The 17,506-nt window shown below is 45.4% G+C and overlaps 1 protein-coding gene across 1 annotated transcript in view; it reads left to right on the forward strand.

Annotated features, from left to right (window-relative positions):
• The window catches only part of LOC109919558 (collagen alpha-1(XI) chain-like), a 71,624-nt gene that overhangs the window by 1,834 nt on the left and 52,284 nt on the right, over nucleotides 1-17,506 (forward strand). The window contains exons 2-6 of the mRNA XM_048601576.1: nucleotides 7,484-7,537; nucleotides 9,108-9,161; nucleotides 9,243-9,296; nucleotides 10,292-10,345; nucleotides 17,198-17,305. Coding sequence (XP_048457533.1) covers nucleotides 7,484-7,537; nucleotides 9,108-9,161; nucleotides 9,243-9,296; nucleotides 10,292-10,345; nucleotides 17,198-17,305 — 324 coding nt within the window. The remainder of the gene's footprint in view (nucleotides 1-7,483; nucleotides 7,538-9,107; nucleotides 9,162-9,242; nucleotides 9,297-10,291; nucleotides 10,346-17,197; nucleotides 17,306-17,506) is intronic.

Here is a 17,506-nt window from a genome sequence, read left to right on the forward strand (position 1 = left end):
CAAAAACAGAAATTGCTGGAAAAGCTCAGCAGGTCTAGCAGCATCTGTGGAGAGAAATCAGAATTAATCATTGGGGTCGAGTGACCCTACTTCAGAACTGATGGTAACTCGGAAAAAGTCGACTTATGTGGGGAGGATAGGGTTGTGAGGGTAAGGAGTAAACGATAGGTGGAGATAGAGCCCAAGGAGAGAGAAAAACAGTCGAACAGACAAAGGAGTGGGTAAAAGTCAGTGTGGAGGAATGAATCAATAAATGTGAAGCTGACAAAGCGCAGCAGGTCTAACAGTATCCGAGGAACAGGGGAATCATTGTTTCAGGCTGAACCCTTCATCAGGACTAGGAGGTGGAGGTAGAGGGGAGCCCAGAAATAAATAGAGGGAGGGTGGGGCTGGGGGAAGGGTAGGTGGAACGGTGATAGTTGGATACGGGTAGGGGGTTATTGTGATTGGTCAGTAGGAAGGGTGGAGTGGATAGGTGAGTTGGAAGATGGACAGTTTCGCTCAGGTCAGGGAGGTGAGGAGCGAGAGGGCTGGACATGGGATAAGGTTGGGGGTGGAGGGATGTTGAAGCTGGTGAAGTCAATATTGAGGCCATTGGGCTGTAAGCTCCCAAGGTGAAATATCAGGTGTTGTTCCTCCAGTTTACATTTGGCCTGACTCTGACAGTGGATGAGGCCAAGGATGGACATGTCACCAAGGGCAGTGGGAGGGGGTGCGGGGATTAAAATGAATGGCAACTGGAAGGTTGGGTTGGTTGGTGTGTGCAGACAGATGCTCTGCGAATCAGTCCCCGAGTCTGTGTTTGGTCTCCCCGATATAGAGGAGATGACTTGGGGAGCGACGGATACAGTAGATCAGGTTGGATGAAATGAATGATTAGCTGCTAATGGGGACTATTAGTAGGTAGCAATGGGTTGTGTATGTTAGCAGCCCATGTTAGAGCAAGGCCTGATGTCTAGGGGTGGAGGGAAGGGCATGGGGAAAGGCACTCAGGCCCTAAAATTGTTGAACTCAACATTAAGTCCAGAGACAGAGAGAGTACCCCCAACAGAGATAGTAGGAACTGCAGATGCTGGAGAATCTGAGATAACAAGGTGTGGAGCTCGATGAACACAGCAGGCCAAGCAGCATCAGTGTGTAACCTCCCAGCTGTTCAATTCCACCCCTTTTAAAATAAAATTGTGTTTGATTGAGCTTCTCATTGAGGGGCAGTTTGTTTCTTTGCACTTCACTGTACACCCAGCCACTGATCGAGCATGGGGATACTGGAGGGTACTACTCTTATTCCTGGGAACTAAAGAGAGCAGAGAAGGTTCTGGGGGCTTTAACCGAGGTGTTCAAAATGATAGAGAGAGCTAGATCGAGTAAATCAAGAGACAGTGTTTCTAGGGGCAGGAGGGTTAGTGAACACAGGGAAGGAGATTGAAGGGAATCAGGGAAAAGCCCCAGAGGGGGGAGTTGAGGGGGATGGTTTTACACAGTGAGTTGTTGGGATCTGGAACATGCTGCTTGAAAGGGCAGTGGGAGCAGATTCAATCATCACTTTCAAAATATTAGTGCTATTCTAGCTGGCAGTCAGTGACTAGTGGTGTGCCTCAGGGATTGGTGTTGGGACCGCAATTATTTACAATTTATATAGATGATTTGGAGTTGGGGACCACGTGTAGGGTGTCAAAGTTTGCAGATGACACTAAGATGACTGGCAGAGCAAAGTGTGCAGAGGACTGTGAAACTTTGCAGAGGAACATAGATACATTGAGTGAGTGGGCAAAGGTCTGGCAGATGGAATACAATGTAAATAAATGTGAAGTCATACGTTTTGGTAGGAGTAATAGTAAAAAGGATTATTACTTGAATGGTAAAAAGTTGCAGCATGCTGCTATGCAGAGGGACCTGGGTGTCCTTGTGCATGAATCACAGAAGGTAGGTCTGCAGGTACAACAAGTAATTAGGAAGGCAAATGGAATTTTGTCCTTCATTGCTAAAGGGATTGAAATTAAAAGCAGAGAGGTTATGTTGCAGCTGTACAAGGTGCTGGTGAGGCCACACCTGGAGTACTGTGTGCAGTTTTGGTCTCCTTACTTGAGAAAGGATGTATTGGCACTGGAGGGGATGCAAAGGAGGTTCACTAGGTTGATTCCGGAGTTGAGGGGGTTGGCTTATGAGGAGAGACTGAGTAGATTGGGATTATATTCATTGGAATTCAGAAGATTGAGGGGGGATCATATAGAAACATATAAAATTATGAAGGGAATAGATAAGAGAGAAGTAGAGAGGATGTTTCCACTGGCAGGTGAAGCTAGGACAAGAGGGCATAGCCTCAAGATTAGAGGGAGCAGATTTAGGACTGAACTGAGAAGGAATTTCTTCACCCAGAGGGTTGTTAATCTATGGAATTCCTTGCCCAGTGAAGTAGTTGACACTACTTCAGTAAACGTTTTTAAAAAAAAGTAGATATTTTTTTGAACAATAAAGGAATTAAGGAATATGGTGAGAACATGGGTAAGTGGATCTGAGTCCACGAAAGGATCAGCCATGATCTTATTGAATGGCGGAGCAGGCTCGAAGGGCCAGACGGCCTACTCCTGCTCCTAGTTCTTATGTTCTTATGTTCTTAAAATATTAGGAAAGGAAAATCACAGAGGGTGCTATGAAGAAGGAGAAGGGAAGGAAATGTGATTAAATGGACAGTTGGTTCAAAGATCTGGCACAGATACGATGGGCTGATTGGCCTTGTGCTGGCTCTGGGTTGTGAATTCATGTGTTGCTATGACTGGTTTGAAAGAACAGAGCTTCTCGCTGTCCAGTCCCTCCGTACAACAGGCCAATCTGAAATCCTACAGGATGTGGCCAAGACTGAGCTATAGCCTTTAATTGACCTAATCATTGGGCAGTAATGGTTCTGAAGGAGTTAAAGAAATTGCATTAGCTCCACCCAGTCTGATGATATCGCACACCTTTGAGTAGAGGTGGTGCAATGTGTTCCGGAGAGGAATGGATGTGTAACACACAGCTCCTGAAGGTCCTGGGTAATTGTGTCTAACAAGTTAATGTGAACGTTCTTTCGTGTTATCTATACTTCTCCCTGGGCTACCACACTAGAAATCAAACCCTGCTTTTACTGAAGTCATCACAAAAGTTAGAGAATTTAAGGAAGTATGAAAATTCCCCAATTTATCTAAATTTTCATACCCAGATTTACAGAATACATGGGCCAGGTTTCTGTATTTAACAAACAAAAAACTATTACTTGTGAGTAAACAGATTCGTTCAAGAAGGGGACTTTGTTCAAGAAGGGGAGTAGAGACAACCCTGGTAATTATAGACCAGTGAGCCTTACTTCGGTTGTGGGTAAAGTGTTGGAAAGGATTGTAAGAGATAGGATTTATAATCATCTAGAAAGGAATAATTTGATTAGGGATAGTCAACACGGTTTTGTGAAGGGTAGGTCGTGCCTCACAAACCTTATTGAGTTCTTTGAGAAGGTGACCAAACAGGTGGATGAGGGTAAAGCGGTTGATGTGGTGTATTTGGATTTCAGTAAAGCGTTTGATAAGGTTCCCCATGGTAGGCTATTGCAGAAAATACGGAGGCATGGGATTGAGGGTGATTTAGCAGTTTGGATCAGAAATTGGCTAGCTGTAAGAAGACAGAGGGTGGTGGTTGATGGGAAATGTTCATCCTGGAGTTCAGTTACTAGTGGTGTACCTCAAGGATCTGTTTTGGGGCCACTGCTGTTTGTCATTTTTATAAATGACCTGGATGAGGGCGTAGAAGGATGGGTTAGTAAATTTGCGGATGACACCAACGTCGGTGGAGTTGTGGATAGTGCGGAAGGATGTTGCAGGTTACAGAGGGACATAGATAAGCTGCAGAGCTGGGCTGAGAGGTAGCAAATGGAGTTTAATGTGGAAAAGTGTGAGGTGATTCACTTTGGAAGGAGTAACAGGAATACAGAGTACTGGGCTAATGGTAAGATTCTTGGTAGTATGGATGAGCAGAAAAATCTTGGTGTCCATGTGCATAGATCACTAAAAGTTGCCACCCAGGTTGATAGCGTTGTTAAGAAGGCATACAGTATGTTAGGTTTTATTGGTAGAGGGATTGAGTTTCGGAGCCATGAGGTCATGTTGCAGCGGTACAAAACTCTGATGCGGCCGCACTTGGAGTATTGCGTACAGTTCTGGTCACCGCATTATAGGAAGGATGTGGAAGCATTGGAAAAGGTGCAGAGGAGATTTACCAGGATGTTGCCTGGTATGGAGGGAAGGTCTTATGAGGAAAGGCTGAGGGTCTTGAGGTTGTTTTCGTTAGAGAGAAGAAAGTTAAGAGGTGACTTGATAGAGACATACAAGATGATCAGAGGATTAGATAGGGTGGACAGTGGGAGCCTTTTTCCTCGGATGGTGATGGCTAGCACGAGGGGACATAGCTTTAAATTGAGGAGTGATAGATATAGGACAGATGTCAGAGGTAGGTTCTTTACTCAGAGAGTAGTAAGGGCGTGGAATGCCCTGCCTGCAAAAATAGTAGACTCGCCCACTTTAAGGGCATTTAAATGGTCATTGGATAAACATATGGATGATAATGGAATAGTTTAGGTTAGATGGGCTTCAGATTGGTTTCACAGGTTGGCGCAACATCGAGGGCCGAAGGGCCTGTACTGCGCTGTAATGTTCTATGTTCTAGCAACAGATAAACAATTATGGACTGTTGACTATATAACTCTACTAGATAAAAATCTAACCCAGTTATAAACTCCCCTACACAGACAAACAGAGGGAAACAAAAACAGTGTTACGGTCAGGTTGGGGAAGCCTGTTCAGAGGCCCCTGTCTGCAGGGTTTCCTGAGATGATACTTCTGCTAATCAGATACTGCCCCTTGATCTTCCTTCTCTAGATACTTCCCCTTGTTTGTAGGAGACACAGGGTGACTGATACCGGATTTATTCAGTCGTAGTCACAGCTAATAACAATGGGAAGGGGGAAATAAACTGGCTACTTTCAGGCTTAAGATGTTTTTTTACTGCAGCACAGAAGCACAACTCCTTCACTTCCAGAGCTCCAATGGCTTCTATCCTAAATATTCACACCCACAAGCTGTTCAGCTCCCCGGGAGCCAATCACATCGCTGTTGCCAGGTGCTATGGGTGGAACAAAAAAACTGAGAAAGCAGATCAATGTCTGAAGTCCACAGGGTTCACTGACATGATCCTGTTGGCCCATCAGGACCTGCTGCTCCTCAATCTCTCATCTCTGGGTACTTTCAGTTGCTTGTAGGAAGCACCAAGCAACTGGTTGCAAAGTTATAAAGTCTCTGACTAATTGTGTTAAAAGCCACAGCTTAGAGCAACTAGTGAGTGAATATAAATTGGCTTTCTACAAACTCTTGGTGTTTGTATCGCAGAGAAAATGACAACCCCCCTCCCCCCCACCCCTTCAGGAGGGCTGCGATAGGGTTAGGCTTAGGGTTATCCAATCACATCGCTGTTGGCAGGCAGGTCTTTGTCATGGATAACTGACAAACCAAACAGCTGCTGTTGCTATCTGAAGTTTGAAAGTGTGCAGCAATGCTGAACACAATCCTCGGTTTTAGAAACGGTCCTTTCATAGAAAATAAACTGATGATATCATGCAATAAATGACCTGATTTTGTAAGACAAATGCCTATTCTATTTAGCCTCACCGGTGATCTATCCTGTCTCACTGAGGCCCAGACTCAGTGAAGAGGAAGGAGTGTTTGCAGAGAATATCACAGCTGACAGATCTGTGTGGTTGGCTGTCTCCCTGATAGAGGGTGAGGGTCTTGCCTTACAGTCACTAACACAGTGCCCAGGATTAAACCACTGCAGGAGCAGTCAGGCTTGTAGATAAGCTCACCAACCCCTGGCAGGGGGAGGAAGGTAGTGGGGGCAGTGACCATGACATATTCTGAAAGCTGATCCTGTGCTCGGTCTCTGAAATTATTCTGAGCAAAGTGCTGACAAGCCTGCATTTCATCAATGTATTCAATAGTATCGATCTTTGATTTGTTTTCCTTTTGGTTTTAATAAATTGAAAAGCATTTGGTAATAAGATTGGAGATGAAGTCAGGAGTAAAGAGTGTTCTGTAATTTACTGGGTCAGTTACCAAAGTTAATGAAACTTTCTGTCTGTCAAGATGTGAATCTTTCCTCCTTAGGGGGATGCTGTTTGGTCACACCTGCTTAACAGGGCCGTTCACATCGTCCGCTCGAAGGTGCTGGTTTGATTATTGTGGGTGCAAAGACATTTCTTCCATCATTCCCTACACCTTCCCACTGCCCAGCGATCTCACAGATTAATCCCATCCATTTGCCTCCCAGGAAGCAGCAGTCAGACACTGTCTGTCCCTATCATCCTCATTGCACTGAGGCTTGTTTCGGTTATTTATTCCGTGAGTGACAGGGAATTAATCTCATTTATAAATCTCCTGCTCTCAGCAGGAGCTGTGTGCCCCAATTTGCTGGATGTTAGGAAGGATGGCGAGGTCCTGGGGAGCGTAAAGAAGCTATAAACTTTACTGGGATTGACGGGAAGGGGAGCTGATTACAGTTGTGAAGGGGGCAATAGTTTTATGTAGAAACACAGAAACATAGAAGATAGGAGCTGGAGGAGGCCATTTGGCCCTTCAAGTCCGCTCCATTCATCACGATCATGGCTGATTGTCCAACTCAATAGCCTAACCCTGCTTTCTCCCCATAACCTTTGATCCCATTCACCCCAAGTGTTATATCTAGTCACCTCTTGAATACATTCAACGTTTTAGCATCAACTATTTCCTGTGGCAATGAATTCCACAGGCTCACCACTCTTTGGGTGAAGAAATGTCTCCTCATCTCCGTCCTAAATGGTCTACCCCAAATCCTCATACTGTGTCTTCTGGTTCCAGACACATCCACCATCGGGAACACCATCCCTGCATCTAACCTGTCCAGTCCTGTTAGAATTTTGTAAGATTGAAGGGAATTGGGAAAAGCCCCAGAGAGGGGGAGATGAGGGGGATTGTTTTACACAGTGAGTTGTTGGGATCTGGAATGAGCTGCCTGAAAGGGCAATGGGAGCAGATTCAATCATCACTTTCAAAAGGAAATCGGAAAAAGGGACTATTGCAGGCCGATGGTTGAGAAATGATGGGCTGAATGGCCTGTTTCTATGCTGCACCATTCTCTAATTTAGCAAGATATTATTTTGATTGGCTTTTGTATTTTCTCTGTGAGTTCTATTTTCAGATGAAGCCAATAACTGACTTTTCTGATTATTGGGCAGTGGTTATTGCAGTGTCATTAGGAGGTGTGCATTGGGAGGTGGACCCTGCTGTGTATCCCTTGAGATCAACACGTCCCAGAAAAACTAGCCAATTGTGTTTGAAGATTATATTTCTGTCTGAGTGGGAGACTTTTTTTTATTACTAACGAAACCATTGATAAAAATTTGCTTTCTTCTGTTTTGAAATGAATGCAGGGTCTGCCAGGACCACCAGGTGAAAAGGGCGAGACTGGGGACGTTGGTGCCATGGTAAGTTCATCACTGAGACCAGAATTTATCAGAAATACAAAACCAAATGCCTGGTTGAATAGAGAGTGCAGGAGGGCATGCCAGGGGCAGCACCAGGCATACCTGAAGATGAGGTACCAACCTGGTGAAGCCACGAAACAGAACTACGTGCAAGCCAAACAGCGAAAGCAGCAAGTGATAGACAGAGCTAAGTGATCCCACAACCAACGGATCAGATCTAAGCTCTGCAGTCCTGCCACATCCAGTTGTGAATGGTGATGGACAATTAAACAACTCACTGGAGGAGGAGGCTCCACAAATATCCACATCCTCAATGATGGAAGAGCCCAACACATCAGTGCAAAAGATAAGGCTGAAGCATTTGCAGCAATCTTCAGCCAGAAGTGCTGAGTGGATGATCCATCTCGGCCTCCTCCAGTGATCCCCAGCATCACAGATACCAGTCTTCAGCCAATTCGATTCACTCCACGTGATATGAAGAAACGGTTGGAGACACTGGATACTGCAAAGGCTACGGGCCCTGACAACATTCCAGCAATAGCACTGAAGACTTGTGCTCCAGAACTTGCCCCTCCCCTAGCCAAGCTGTTCCAGCACAGTTACAACACTGGTATCTACCCAACAATGTGGAAAATTGCCCAAATATGTCCTGTACATAAAAAGCAGGACAAATCCAATCCGGCCAATTACCGCCCCATCAGTCTCCTCTCGATCATCAGTAAAGTGATGGAAGGTGTCAGTAACAGTGCTATCAAGCAGCACCTGCTCAGAAATAACCTGCTCAGTGACGCCCAGTTTGGGTTCCGCCAGGGCCACTCAGCTCCTGATCTCATTACAGCCTTGGTTCAAACATGGACAAAAAAGCTGAATTCCAGAGGTGAGGTGAGAGTGACAGCCCTTGATATCAAGGCTGCATTCAACCGAGTGTGGCATCAAGGAGCCCTGGCAAAACTGGAATCAATGGGTATCAGGGGGCAAACGCTTTGGTGGTTAGAGTAATACCTGACACATAGGAAGATGGTTGCGGTTGTTGGAGGTCAATCATCCCAGCTCCAGGACATCTCTGCAGGAGTTCCTCAGGGTAGTGTCCTAGGCCCAACCATCTTCAGCTGCTTCATTAATGACCTTCCCTCCATCATAAGGTCAGAAGTGGGAATGTTCGCCGATGATTGTACAATGTTCAGCACCATTCGTGACTCCTCAGATACTGAAGCAGTCCATGTTCAAATATAACAAAATGTGGACAATATCCAGGCTTGGGCTGACAAGTGGCAAGTGACATTCGTGCCACACAAATGCCAGGCTATGACATCTCCAATATTAGACAATCTAACCAATTGTCCTGATGCCTCTGATTGTATAATCCTTTGGGATCCCCGTGTTTCTCATTGAGGATTCTTAGTTTGGTAACTGCAGAAGCATTGTGTTAGATTAGTGTCCTATTGACTTTGTGATCTAACAGCTAATGCTGTCAAGGCCCAGCACAGCAGTTGTGAAGGTTTAATGAGTGAAATCTGGGATTGAAAGCTCATTTTGCAAATATTAATCTCCAATGATCTTGTTCACACAGGGACCACCTGGACCTCCTGGTCCCAGAGGACCACAAGGACCCAGTGGGGCTGATGTAAGTACAAATCCAACAGAGTCTTACCACTTTGTTCCTGAGAACCATTCTCCTTTAATTCCATTTCTCTCACTTTTATAGGGACCTCAAGGACCATCTGGTGGTGTTGGTTCTCCTGGTGGTGTTGGTGAGAAGGTGAGAGGTTTTTATTAGAAATTACTGCCAGCTTTTGGATCCTTGGTCACTCTGAATCATGGAGTTTATAAGCACGTCTCTGAAAACAGTGTTAATAACAAACACACCCAGACCCCCACCCTGAGAGATTCTCCCCTAAAACTCCCAGAACAACTGGAGGGTCACAAATCCCAAAATAAAGGAGCAGATCCTGAAATGTTTGGGATGGGGGTGTGTTCGGTTAGGTAAACTCTCTGACTCCATTGGGAAATATGTGGAATTGCTTGGGAATGTTTGGGAATACAGGAAGAGTCACAGAGAATTTTCCTACAAGAATGAGATGGGGGGTGAATGTTGACCTTACAGTGACCCCGGAGGAGGAGTGGGAGTCAGCTTTGCTGTTCATGACCGAGCCCACTGTCTCGGAACAGGCTGCTATCAGCTGTACTCAAGGGGGAAACCTTTCTGATTGCAAGACGGGCCTTTGGGCAGGGAATGGGGTCCCTCTATTGATTGTTTTTCTCTTTTTTTCTCACATTGTTGTCGGGGAGGTGTGGACTTTATTGCAGAACCTCTCACTGCTGTTACTCCTGGTGTTACTCCTGAGATTCCAACTTTCTGGTGAGCTCCTGTAAATGGGCTGTGGGTTTTGTTAGCTCACAGTGCCATCCACCAGGACTCCAACCATTTCAGTGAACAATCTTCCCATTGATTATGAGGCAGAAGGTGATATTCACCACTTTGCGTCGGTGTTGGCATTTGGACAGGCATCCTGAATGGAGTGCCAGTTCTCAGCTATATCCTCAACAGTGACAGCCTCAGGTTAATGTCCAAATCTTTGTTTAAAGGGGATGAGAGTTTCTGTGTCTCTAACTAACTCTTTCATGCCGTGTATTCCCAATCAGCATTCCCGATTTCTCAAAGCCCTTCTCATCTTTCTGCTAACAGCTTTCAATCTCTCGCCCTGGTTCAGATACAGAATGTTGTTTTTGACTGATCTTTTTGTCTGTTTGCAGGGAGAGACAGGGGAGGCTGGTAACCCAGGACCACCTGGAGAAAGGGGGCGATCGGTGAGTTACAACATCAGAATTCAGCCTGCAGCATAGAGTGTTTCCTAACTGGCACATTCCTCACTCTCACATCACAGTAATAAATATTCATCAGCAATATGAGCAAGCTAACTATCTGACAAATATGGAGATGACTGAAACTATTCATCCGTTTCTGCACCTTTCCAGAAACAAATGTACTTTGCCATTTAGAATTTCATGCAGAATTAGCTGGAACCTGTGGATAATTAAACAGTGACAGTGCTGTAATGTTGCTCAGATTATCACTTACACACAGTTTTAGTTGGTCAGGCACTGCTCTGTACAATGGGAGTGCAGTTCATCCACTAAACCAGAAACCCATGGAACTAAAGCCTCTGTGGCAGCATGGACATCTCGTTGGCCACAGCACAACAAACTGACAGGAGAGAGGGGGTGAGCCCTCTCATGGAGGGCTGGGGAGGGAGACGGCTTTGTTTCCAGTGCTGGGGTCAGTATCAGGGGCCTTGTCCTTACCGTTTACTACTGACCTGTCCTTGGGTAAACAGTGGGCACTTTCAGAGTTCACACAAAAACTCAGAAAAGAGCCAGCAGAATGGGAGCAAGAATGCCCCAGAAACAATTATTTGGGATAGGAAAAATATTAGGAATCAGCATTGATTTTGAACAGACTTGTGAGAAAATGTATAGCTTATGAAATGAGAGTGATAGGAAGAACATTAAAACAATAAGATCATAAGGAATAAGAACAGGAGAAGGCCATTCAGCCCCTCGAACCTGCTTGGCCATTCAGTAGGGTCATTGGCTGGTCCAACATGCCTCACGTCCACTTTCCTGCCCTTTCCCCCTTGATTCCCCAACTGATCAAGAATCTCTATCTTAGCCTTAAATATACACAAGGAATCTGCCCCCACAGCTCTCTGTGGCAAGGAGTTTCAAAGACTCTCAACCCTCTGAGAGAAGAAATTCCCCCTCATCTCAGCCTGAAATTGGTGCTACTTTATTCGGAGAGTATGCCCCTCTGGTCTTAGACTCTCCCATGAGAGGAAACATCCTCTCAGCATTTACCCTGTCAAGCCCCTTCAGAATCCGATATGTTTCAATGAGATCCCTTCTCATTCTTCTAAACTGCGGTGAGTAGAGTCCCAAGCAGCTTATCCTTTGCTGATAACAAAATCCCTCCACATCAGGGACCATCCTAGTGAACCTTCTCTGAACTGTCTCCAATGAAATGATATATGTCCTTAAATAAGGAGACAAAAACTGCTCACAGTACTCCAGATGTGGTCTCACCAGCACCTTGTACAATTACAGTAAGATTTCTCTACTCTTATACTCCAAACCCCTTGAAATAAGGGCCAACATTCCATGAGCCTTCCTGATTCCCTGCTGTGCCTGTGTACTGGCTTTCGATGCACAAGTATCCCCTAGTCCCTTTGTGTTGCAGCTTTCTGCAGTTTTTATCCATTTAAAATGTACCCTGTTCTTTAGATCTCCCTTCCAAAATCAACAACTCCGTATTTTCCTACATTATATTCCAAGGACAATCCAGGCAATTATAGAGCGGTGAGCCTGACGTCAGTGGTGGGGAAGCTGCTGGAGAAGATACTGAGGGATAGAATCTATTTACATTTGGAAGAAAATGGTTTTGTGCAGGGAAGGTCATGTCTTACCAACTTGATAGAATTCTTTGAGAGAGTGATAAAGTCGATAGATGAGGGAAGTGTTGTAGATGTCATATACATGGACTTCAGTAAGGCGTTTGATAAGGTTCCCCATGGTAGGCTGATGGAGAAAGTGAAGTCACATGGGGTCCAGGGTGTACTAGCTAGATGGGTAGAGAACTGGCTGGGCAACAGGAGACAGAGTTGTAGTGGAAGGGAGTTTCTCAAAATGGAGAACTGTGACCAGTGGTGCTCCACAGGGATCCATGTTGGGACCACTGTTGTTTGTGATATACATAAATGATCTGGAGGACGGTATAGATGGTCTGATTAGCAAGTTTGCAGATGACACTAAGATTGGTGGAGTAGCAGATAGTGAAGGGGGCTGTCGGAGAATGAAGCAGAATATAGATAGATTGGAGAGTTGGGCGGAGAAATGGCAGATGGAGTTCAATCCAGGCAAATGCGAGGTGATGCATTTTGGAAGATCCAATTCAAGAGCGAACTATATGGTAAATGGAAAAGCCCTGGGGAAAATTGATGCACAGAGAGATCTGGGTGTTCAGGTCCATTGTAGCCTGAAGGTGGCAACGCAGGTGGATAGAGTGATTAAGAAGGCATATGGCATGCTTTCATTCATCGGACGGGGTATTGAGTACAAGAGTTGGAAGGTCATGTTACAGTTGTATAGGACTTTGGTTCGACCACATTTGGAATACTGCATACAGTTCTGGTCGCCACATTACCAAAAGGATGTGGATGCTTTGGAGAGGGTGCAGAGGAGGTTCACCAGGATGTTGCCTGGTATGGAGGGCGCTAGCTATGACGAGAGGTTGAGTAGATTAGGATTATTTACATTAGAAAGACGGAGGTTGAGGGGGGACCTGATTGAGGTCTACAAAATCATGAGAGGTAGACAGGGTGGATGGCAAGAAGCTTTTTCCCCAGAGTGGGGGACTCAATTACTAGGGGTCACAATTTCAAGGTGAGAGGGGAAAAGTTTAAGGGAGATATGCGTGGAAAGTTCTTTACGTAGAGGGTGGTGGGTGCTTGGAACGCATTGCCAGTGGAGGTGGTAGAGGTGGGCACGATAGCGTCATTTAAGATATATCTAGACAGATACATGAATGGGCAGGGAGCAGAGGGATACAGATCCTTGGAAAACAGGCGACAGGTTTAGATAGGGATCTGGATCTGCACAGGCTTGGAGGGCCGAAGGGCCTGTTCCTGTGCTGTAATTTTCTTTGTTCTTTGTTCTTTTGCCAATTCTTTGCCCACTTACTCAACCTGTCAATTCTCTGTGGAAACTGTATCCTGCTCATAACCTGCCTTTCCACCTATTTTTAGTGTCATCTGAAAATTTGGCTGCAGTGCATTTATTTCCTTCCTCCAAGTTATTAATATATATTGTAAATAGTTATGGACCCTGTGGAATCCCACTGGTCCCGGGTCACCAACCTGGAAAAGAACTGTTTATCCCCATTCGCTGTTTCCTGCCCATGAGCCAATTCTCTATCCATGCCAACATCACCTCGAGCTCCTATCTTACTACATAACCTTTGGTGAGGTACCTTGTCGAACACCTCCTGGAAATCTAAATACATCACATCTAGTGGTTCCCCTCGATCCACTCTAGTTAAGACATGATTTTCCTTTTATGAAGCTGTGTTACTTGATTAGATAAAAACTGAAAGAACTGTGGATGGTGTAAATCAGGAATAAAAACAGAAGTTTCTGGAAAAGCTCAGCAGGTCTGACAACATCTGTGAAGGAAAAAACAGAATTAACGTTTCGGGTCCAGTGATCCTCCCTCAGAACTCAGTTGGAGTTCCAGGAGTTGGTACTGGGACCCTTGCTCTTCCTGATATATATTAATGATTTGGATCTTGGTACACAAGGGACATTTTCAACGTTTGCAGTTGACATAAAAATTGGGAGAATTGTAAACTGTGAGAAGGACACTAAGATAGGAGGTGTCGTGGACAGTGAAGAAGGTTATTTCAGAGTACAAAGGGAACTTGATCAGATGGGCTAATAGGCTGAGGAATGGCAGATGGAGATTAATTTAGATAAATGTGAGGTGCTGCATTTTGGAAAGGCAAATCAGGGCAGGACTTATATACTTAATGGTAGGACCTTTGCTGAACAAAGAGACCTTGGGGTACAGGTGCATAGTTCCTTGAAAGTGGAGTCACAGGTAGACAGGGCGGTGAAAAAGATATTTGGTACGCTTGCCTTTATTGGTTAGTGTACTGAGTATAGGAGTTGAGATGTAATGTTGTAGCTGTACAAGACATTGGCTAGGCCACTTTTAGAATATTGCATTCAGTCCTGGTCTCCCTGCTACAAGAAGGATGTTGTGAAACTTGAAAGAATTCAGAAAAGATTTACAAGGATGTTGCCAGGATTGGAGGGTTTGAGCTACAAGGAGAGGCTGGATAGGCTGGGGCTATTTTCCCTGCAGCGTCAGAGGCTGAGGGGTGACCTTATAGAGGTTTATAAAATCAAGAGGGGCATGTATAGGGTGAATAGCTAAGGCCTTTTTCCCAGGGTAGGGGAGTCCAAAACCAGAGGGCGCAGGTTTAAGGTGAGAGGGGAAAGGTTTAAAAGAGACTTGAGGGGCAAATTTCTTATACAGAGGTTGGTGTGTGTATGGAACAAGCTGCCAGAGGAAGTGATGGAGGCTGGTTCAGTTGCAACATGGATGGGCACATGAATAGGAAAGGTTTATAGAGTGATATGGGCCAAATGCTGCCAAATGGGACTAGGTCAGTTTAGGATATCTGGTCGGCATGGATGAGTTGGATGGAAGGGTCTGTTTCGACGCTGTATAACTCTATGACTCTATGATAGTGTGGAACTCTGAAAGAACATTGAAAAGTTAGTAAAGTGGGCAGATAGGTGGCAGATGGCATTCAATGCAGTGAAGTTTGAGGTAATGCATACATATGTGCACAGATCATTGTGTGTGGCAGGACAGATGGAGAGAACAGTAAATAAAGCATGGAATGTTCATGACTTAATAGGGGCATAGAGTACTAGAGCAAGGAGGTGATGCTGAACTTGTACAAGAGGTTTGTTAGACATTGGCTGGAGAACAGTTGTAGGTACGACATTATATGCGAGTTGTGAGTGCATGAAAAAGCGATGCAGAAACAATTCACAATAATGGTTTCAGGAACGAGAAACTTTAATTATTGGGATAAGTTGAAAAATGCTTAGAGGAGATTTGAGAAAGTTTTCCAAAATCATGAGTGGGCTAGATGGAATAAATAGGGAGAAGCTGTTCTCACTCGCAAAAGAAAAGGAGAATGAGAGGACATAGAACTGTAAAAGAAGCAAGGGTGATGCCCATATCCCTCTAAACCCTTCCTATTCATGTGCCCATCCAGATGCCTTTTAAATGTTGTAATTGTACCAGCCCTCCACCACTTCCTCTGGCAGCTCACTCCATACATGCACCATCCCCTATGTGAAAAAGTTGCCCCTCAGGTCCCTTTTAAACCTTTCCCCTCTCACCTTAAACCTATGCCCCTCTGGTTTTGGACTCCCCCCACCCTGGGGAAAAGACCTTGCCTATTCAACCTATCCATGCCCCTCATGATTTTATAAACCTCCATAAGGTCACCCCTCAGCCTCCACGCTCCAGGGAAAATAGCCCTGGCCTATCCAGCCTCATCCTTGTAAATCTTTTCTGCATCCTCTCAAGTTTCACAACATCCTTCCTATAGAAGAGCAACCAGGATTGTATGTACTATTCTGAAAGTGGCCTCACCAATGTCCACTGAATATCCTATGTTCCATTCACAGCCATGAGGAAGACTCTTTAACCCAATGTTCCTGTGCTGGCTCCTTAAATATTACCCAATTAATCCACCTCCGCCACACCATCCCTACAGCTCTGGGAAATACTTTCCCAGTATTCCCCCAATTCCATGTTTGAAAGTGATGATTGAATCTGCTCCCACTGCCCTTTCAGGCAGCACATTCCAGATCCCAACAACTCACTGTGTAAAACAATCCCCTCATCTCCCAATTCCCTACAATCTGTCTCCCTCTGCTCACTAGAGCCTCCTGCCCCTGATTTGTTCGATCAAACTCTCTCCATGATTTTGAACACCTTGATTAAATCCCCAGGAACCTTTTCTGTTCTGAGGAGAACAATCCCAACTTCTCCACAGCACAGAACAATTTTTTTTTAGAACTGCTAGCTCAATTATTTAAGAACATTCACCAAATCCACCACCTACACATTCAATCCCTCCAGCAGTGATGCTCAGAAGCAGTAGTGTGTACCATCTACAAGATCATACGGTCATAAAATCACGCAGGACAGAAGAGGCCTTTCAACCCTTTGAGGCTGCACCAACAGAAACTATTTTAAATCTACAAAGTCCGACACTGCAGCACTTGGCTCAGGCCTTAGATATTATGACACTCCAAATGCTCATCCAAGTACTTGTTAAAGGCTGTGAGGTTTCCTGCCTCAACTCCCCTCCCAGGCAGCACATTCCAGACCCCCACCACCCTCAGGGTGAAAGGATTTTTGTCAAATCCCCTCTAAACCTCATGTCTTTCAGCTAAAAATGATGTCCCCTTGTTATTGACCCTTTAACTAAGGGATACAACTGCTTTCTATTTGCTCTGTCCATGCCCCTCATAATCTTATACACCCAGATCCATAGAAATGATACAGCACAGAAGGTGGCCATTCAGCCCTCCTGGTCCATGTCGTCCCAAAGACACCCAGGTGCCCTTTCGAATCCCATCTAGCTGCACATGGCCCATAGCCCTGCAGCTTACAGCACTTAAGGAGAAGATCCAGGTACTTTTTGAAAGAGCTTATGGTGTCTGCCTCCACCATCAACTCAGGCAGCGAATTCCAAATGCCCACCATCCTCTGCCTGAAAATGTTTTTGCTCATGTCCCCTCTAATTCTTCTGCCTCTTGAATCTATGACCCCTAGTTTTTGAACATTCTGCCAAGGGAAACAAGTTCCTCTTGTCTATTCTACCTCTAGCCCTCACAATTCTGTATACCTCCATTATGTCACCCCTCAGCATTCTCTGACCTCTATCAGGTCCCCCCTCAACCTTCTTTGCTCCAAAGAAAAGAGCCTGAGATTATCCAGCCTCTCTCTGTCGCTGGTGAATGTCCCTCTGCTCCCCCTCCAGTACAATTATCAGTAATTTGTGTCTCTCTGTTTCAGGGACCGAAAGGCGATGTTGGAGACAAGGGAGAGGCAGGTCCTCCAGGGGCAGCTGGTCCGGCTGGTCCCAAAGGGCCACCAGGAGACGATGGGCCAAAAGGCAACCCGGTAAGTGAAAGGCTGTATCTCCATTGGGGTCCCTGTCATTCCCTTTCCACCTCCCTCCCTCTCGCTCTCAGTCATCTCCCTGTCATCACACTAAACACCCGACTCACCTACCTCACCCCTTAGACCTCCTAACCCTAACCCACATCCTCACTGTCACACCCTCACCCCCTCACCCACCCACACCCTCACCCCGTCACCCAC

Source organism: Rhincodon typus, chromosome 10 (assembly GCF_021869965.1).
Source record: "Rhincodon typus isolate 14 chromosome 10, sRhiTyp1.1, whole genome shotgun sequence".
Classification (NCBI taxonomy): domain Eukaryota; kingdom Metazoa; phylum Chordata; class Chondrichthyes; order Orectolobiformes; family Rhincodontidae; genus Rhincodon; species Rhincodon typus.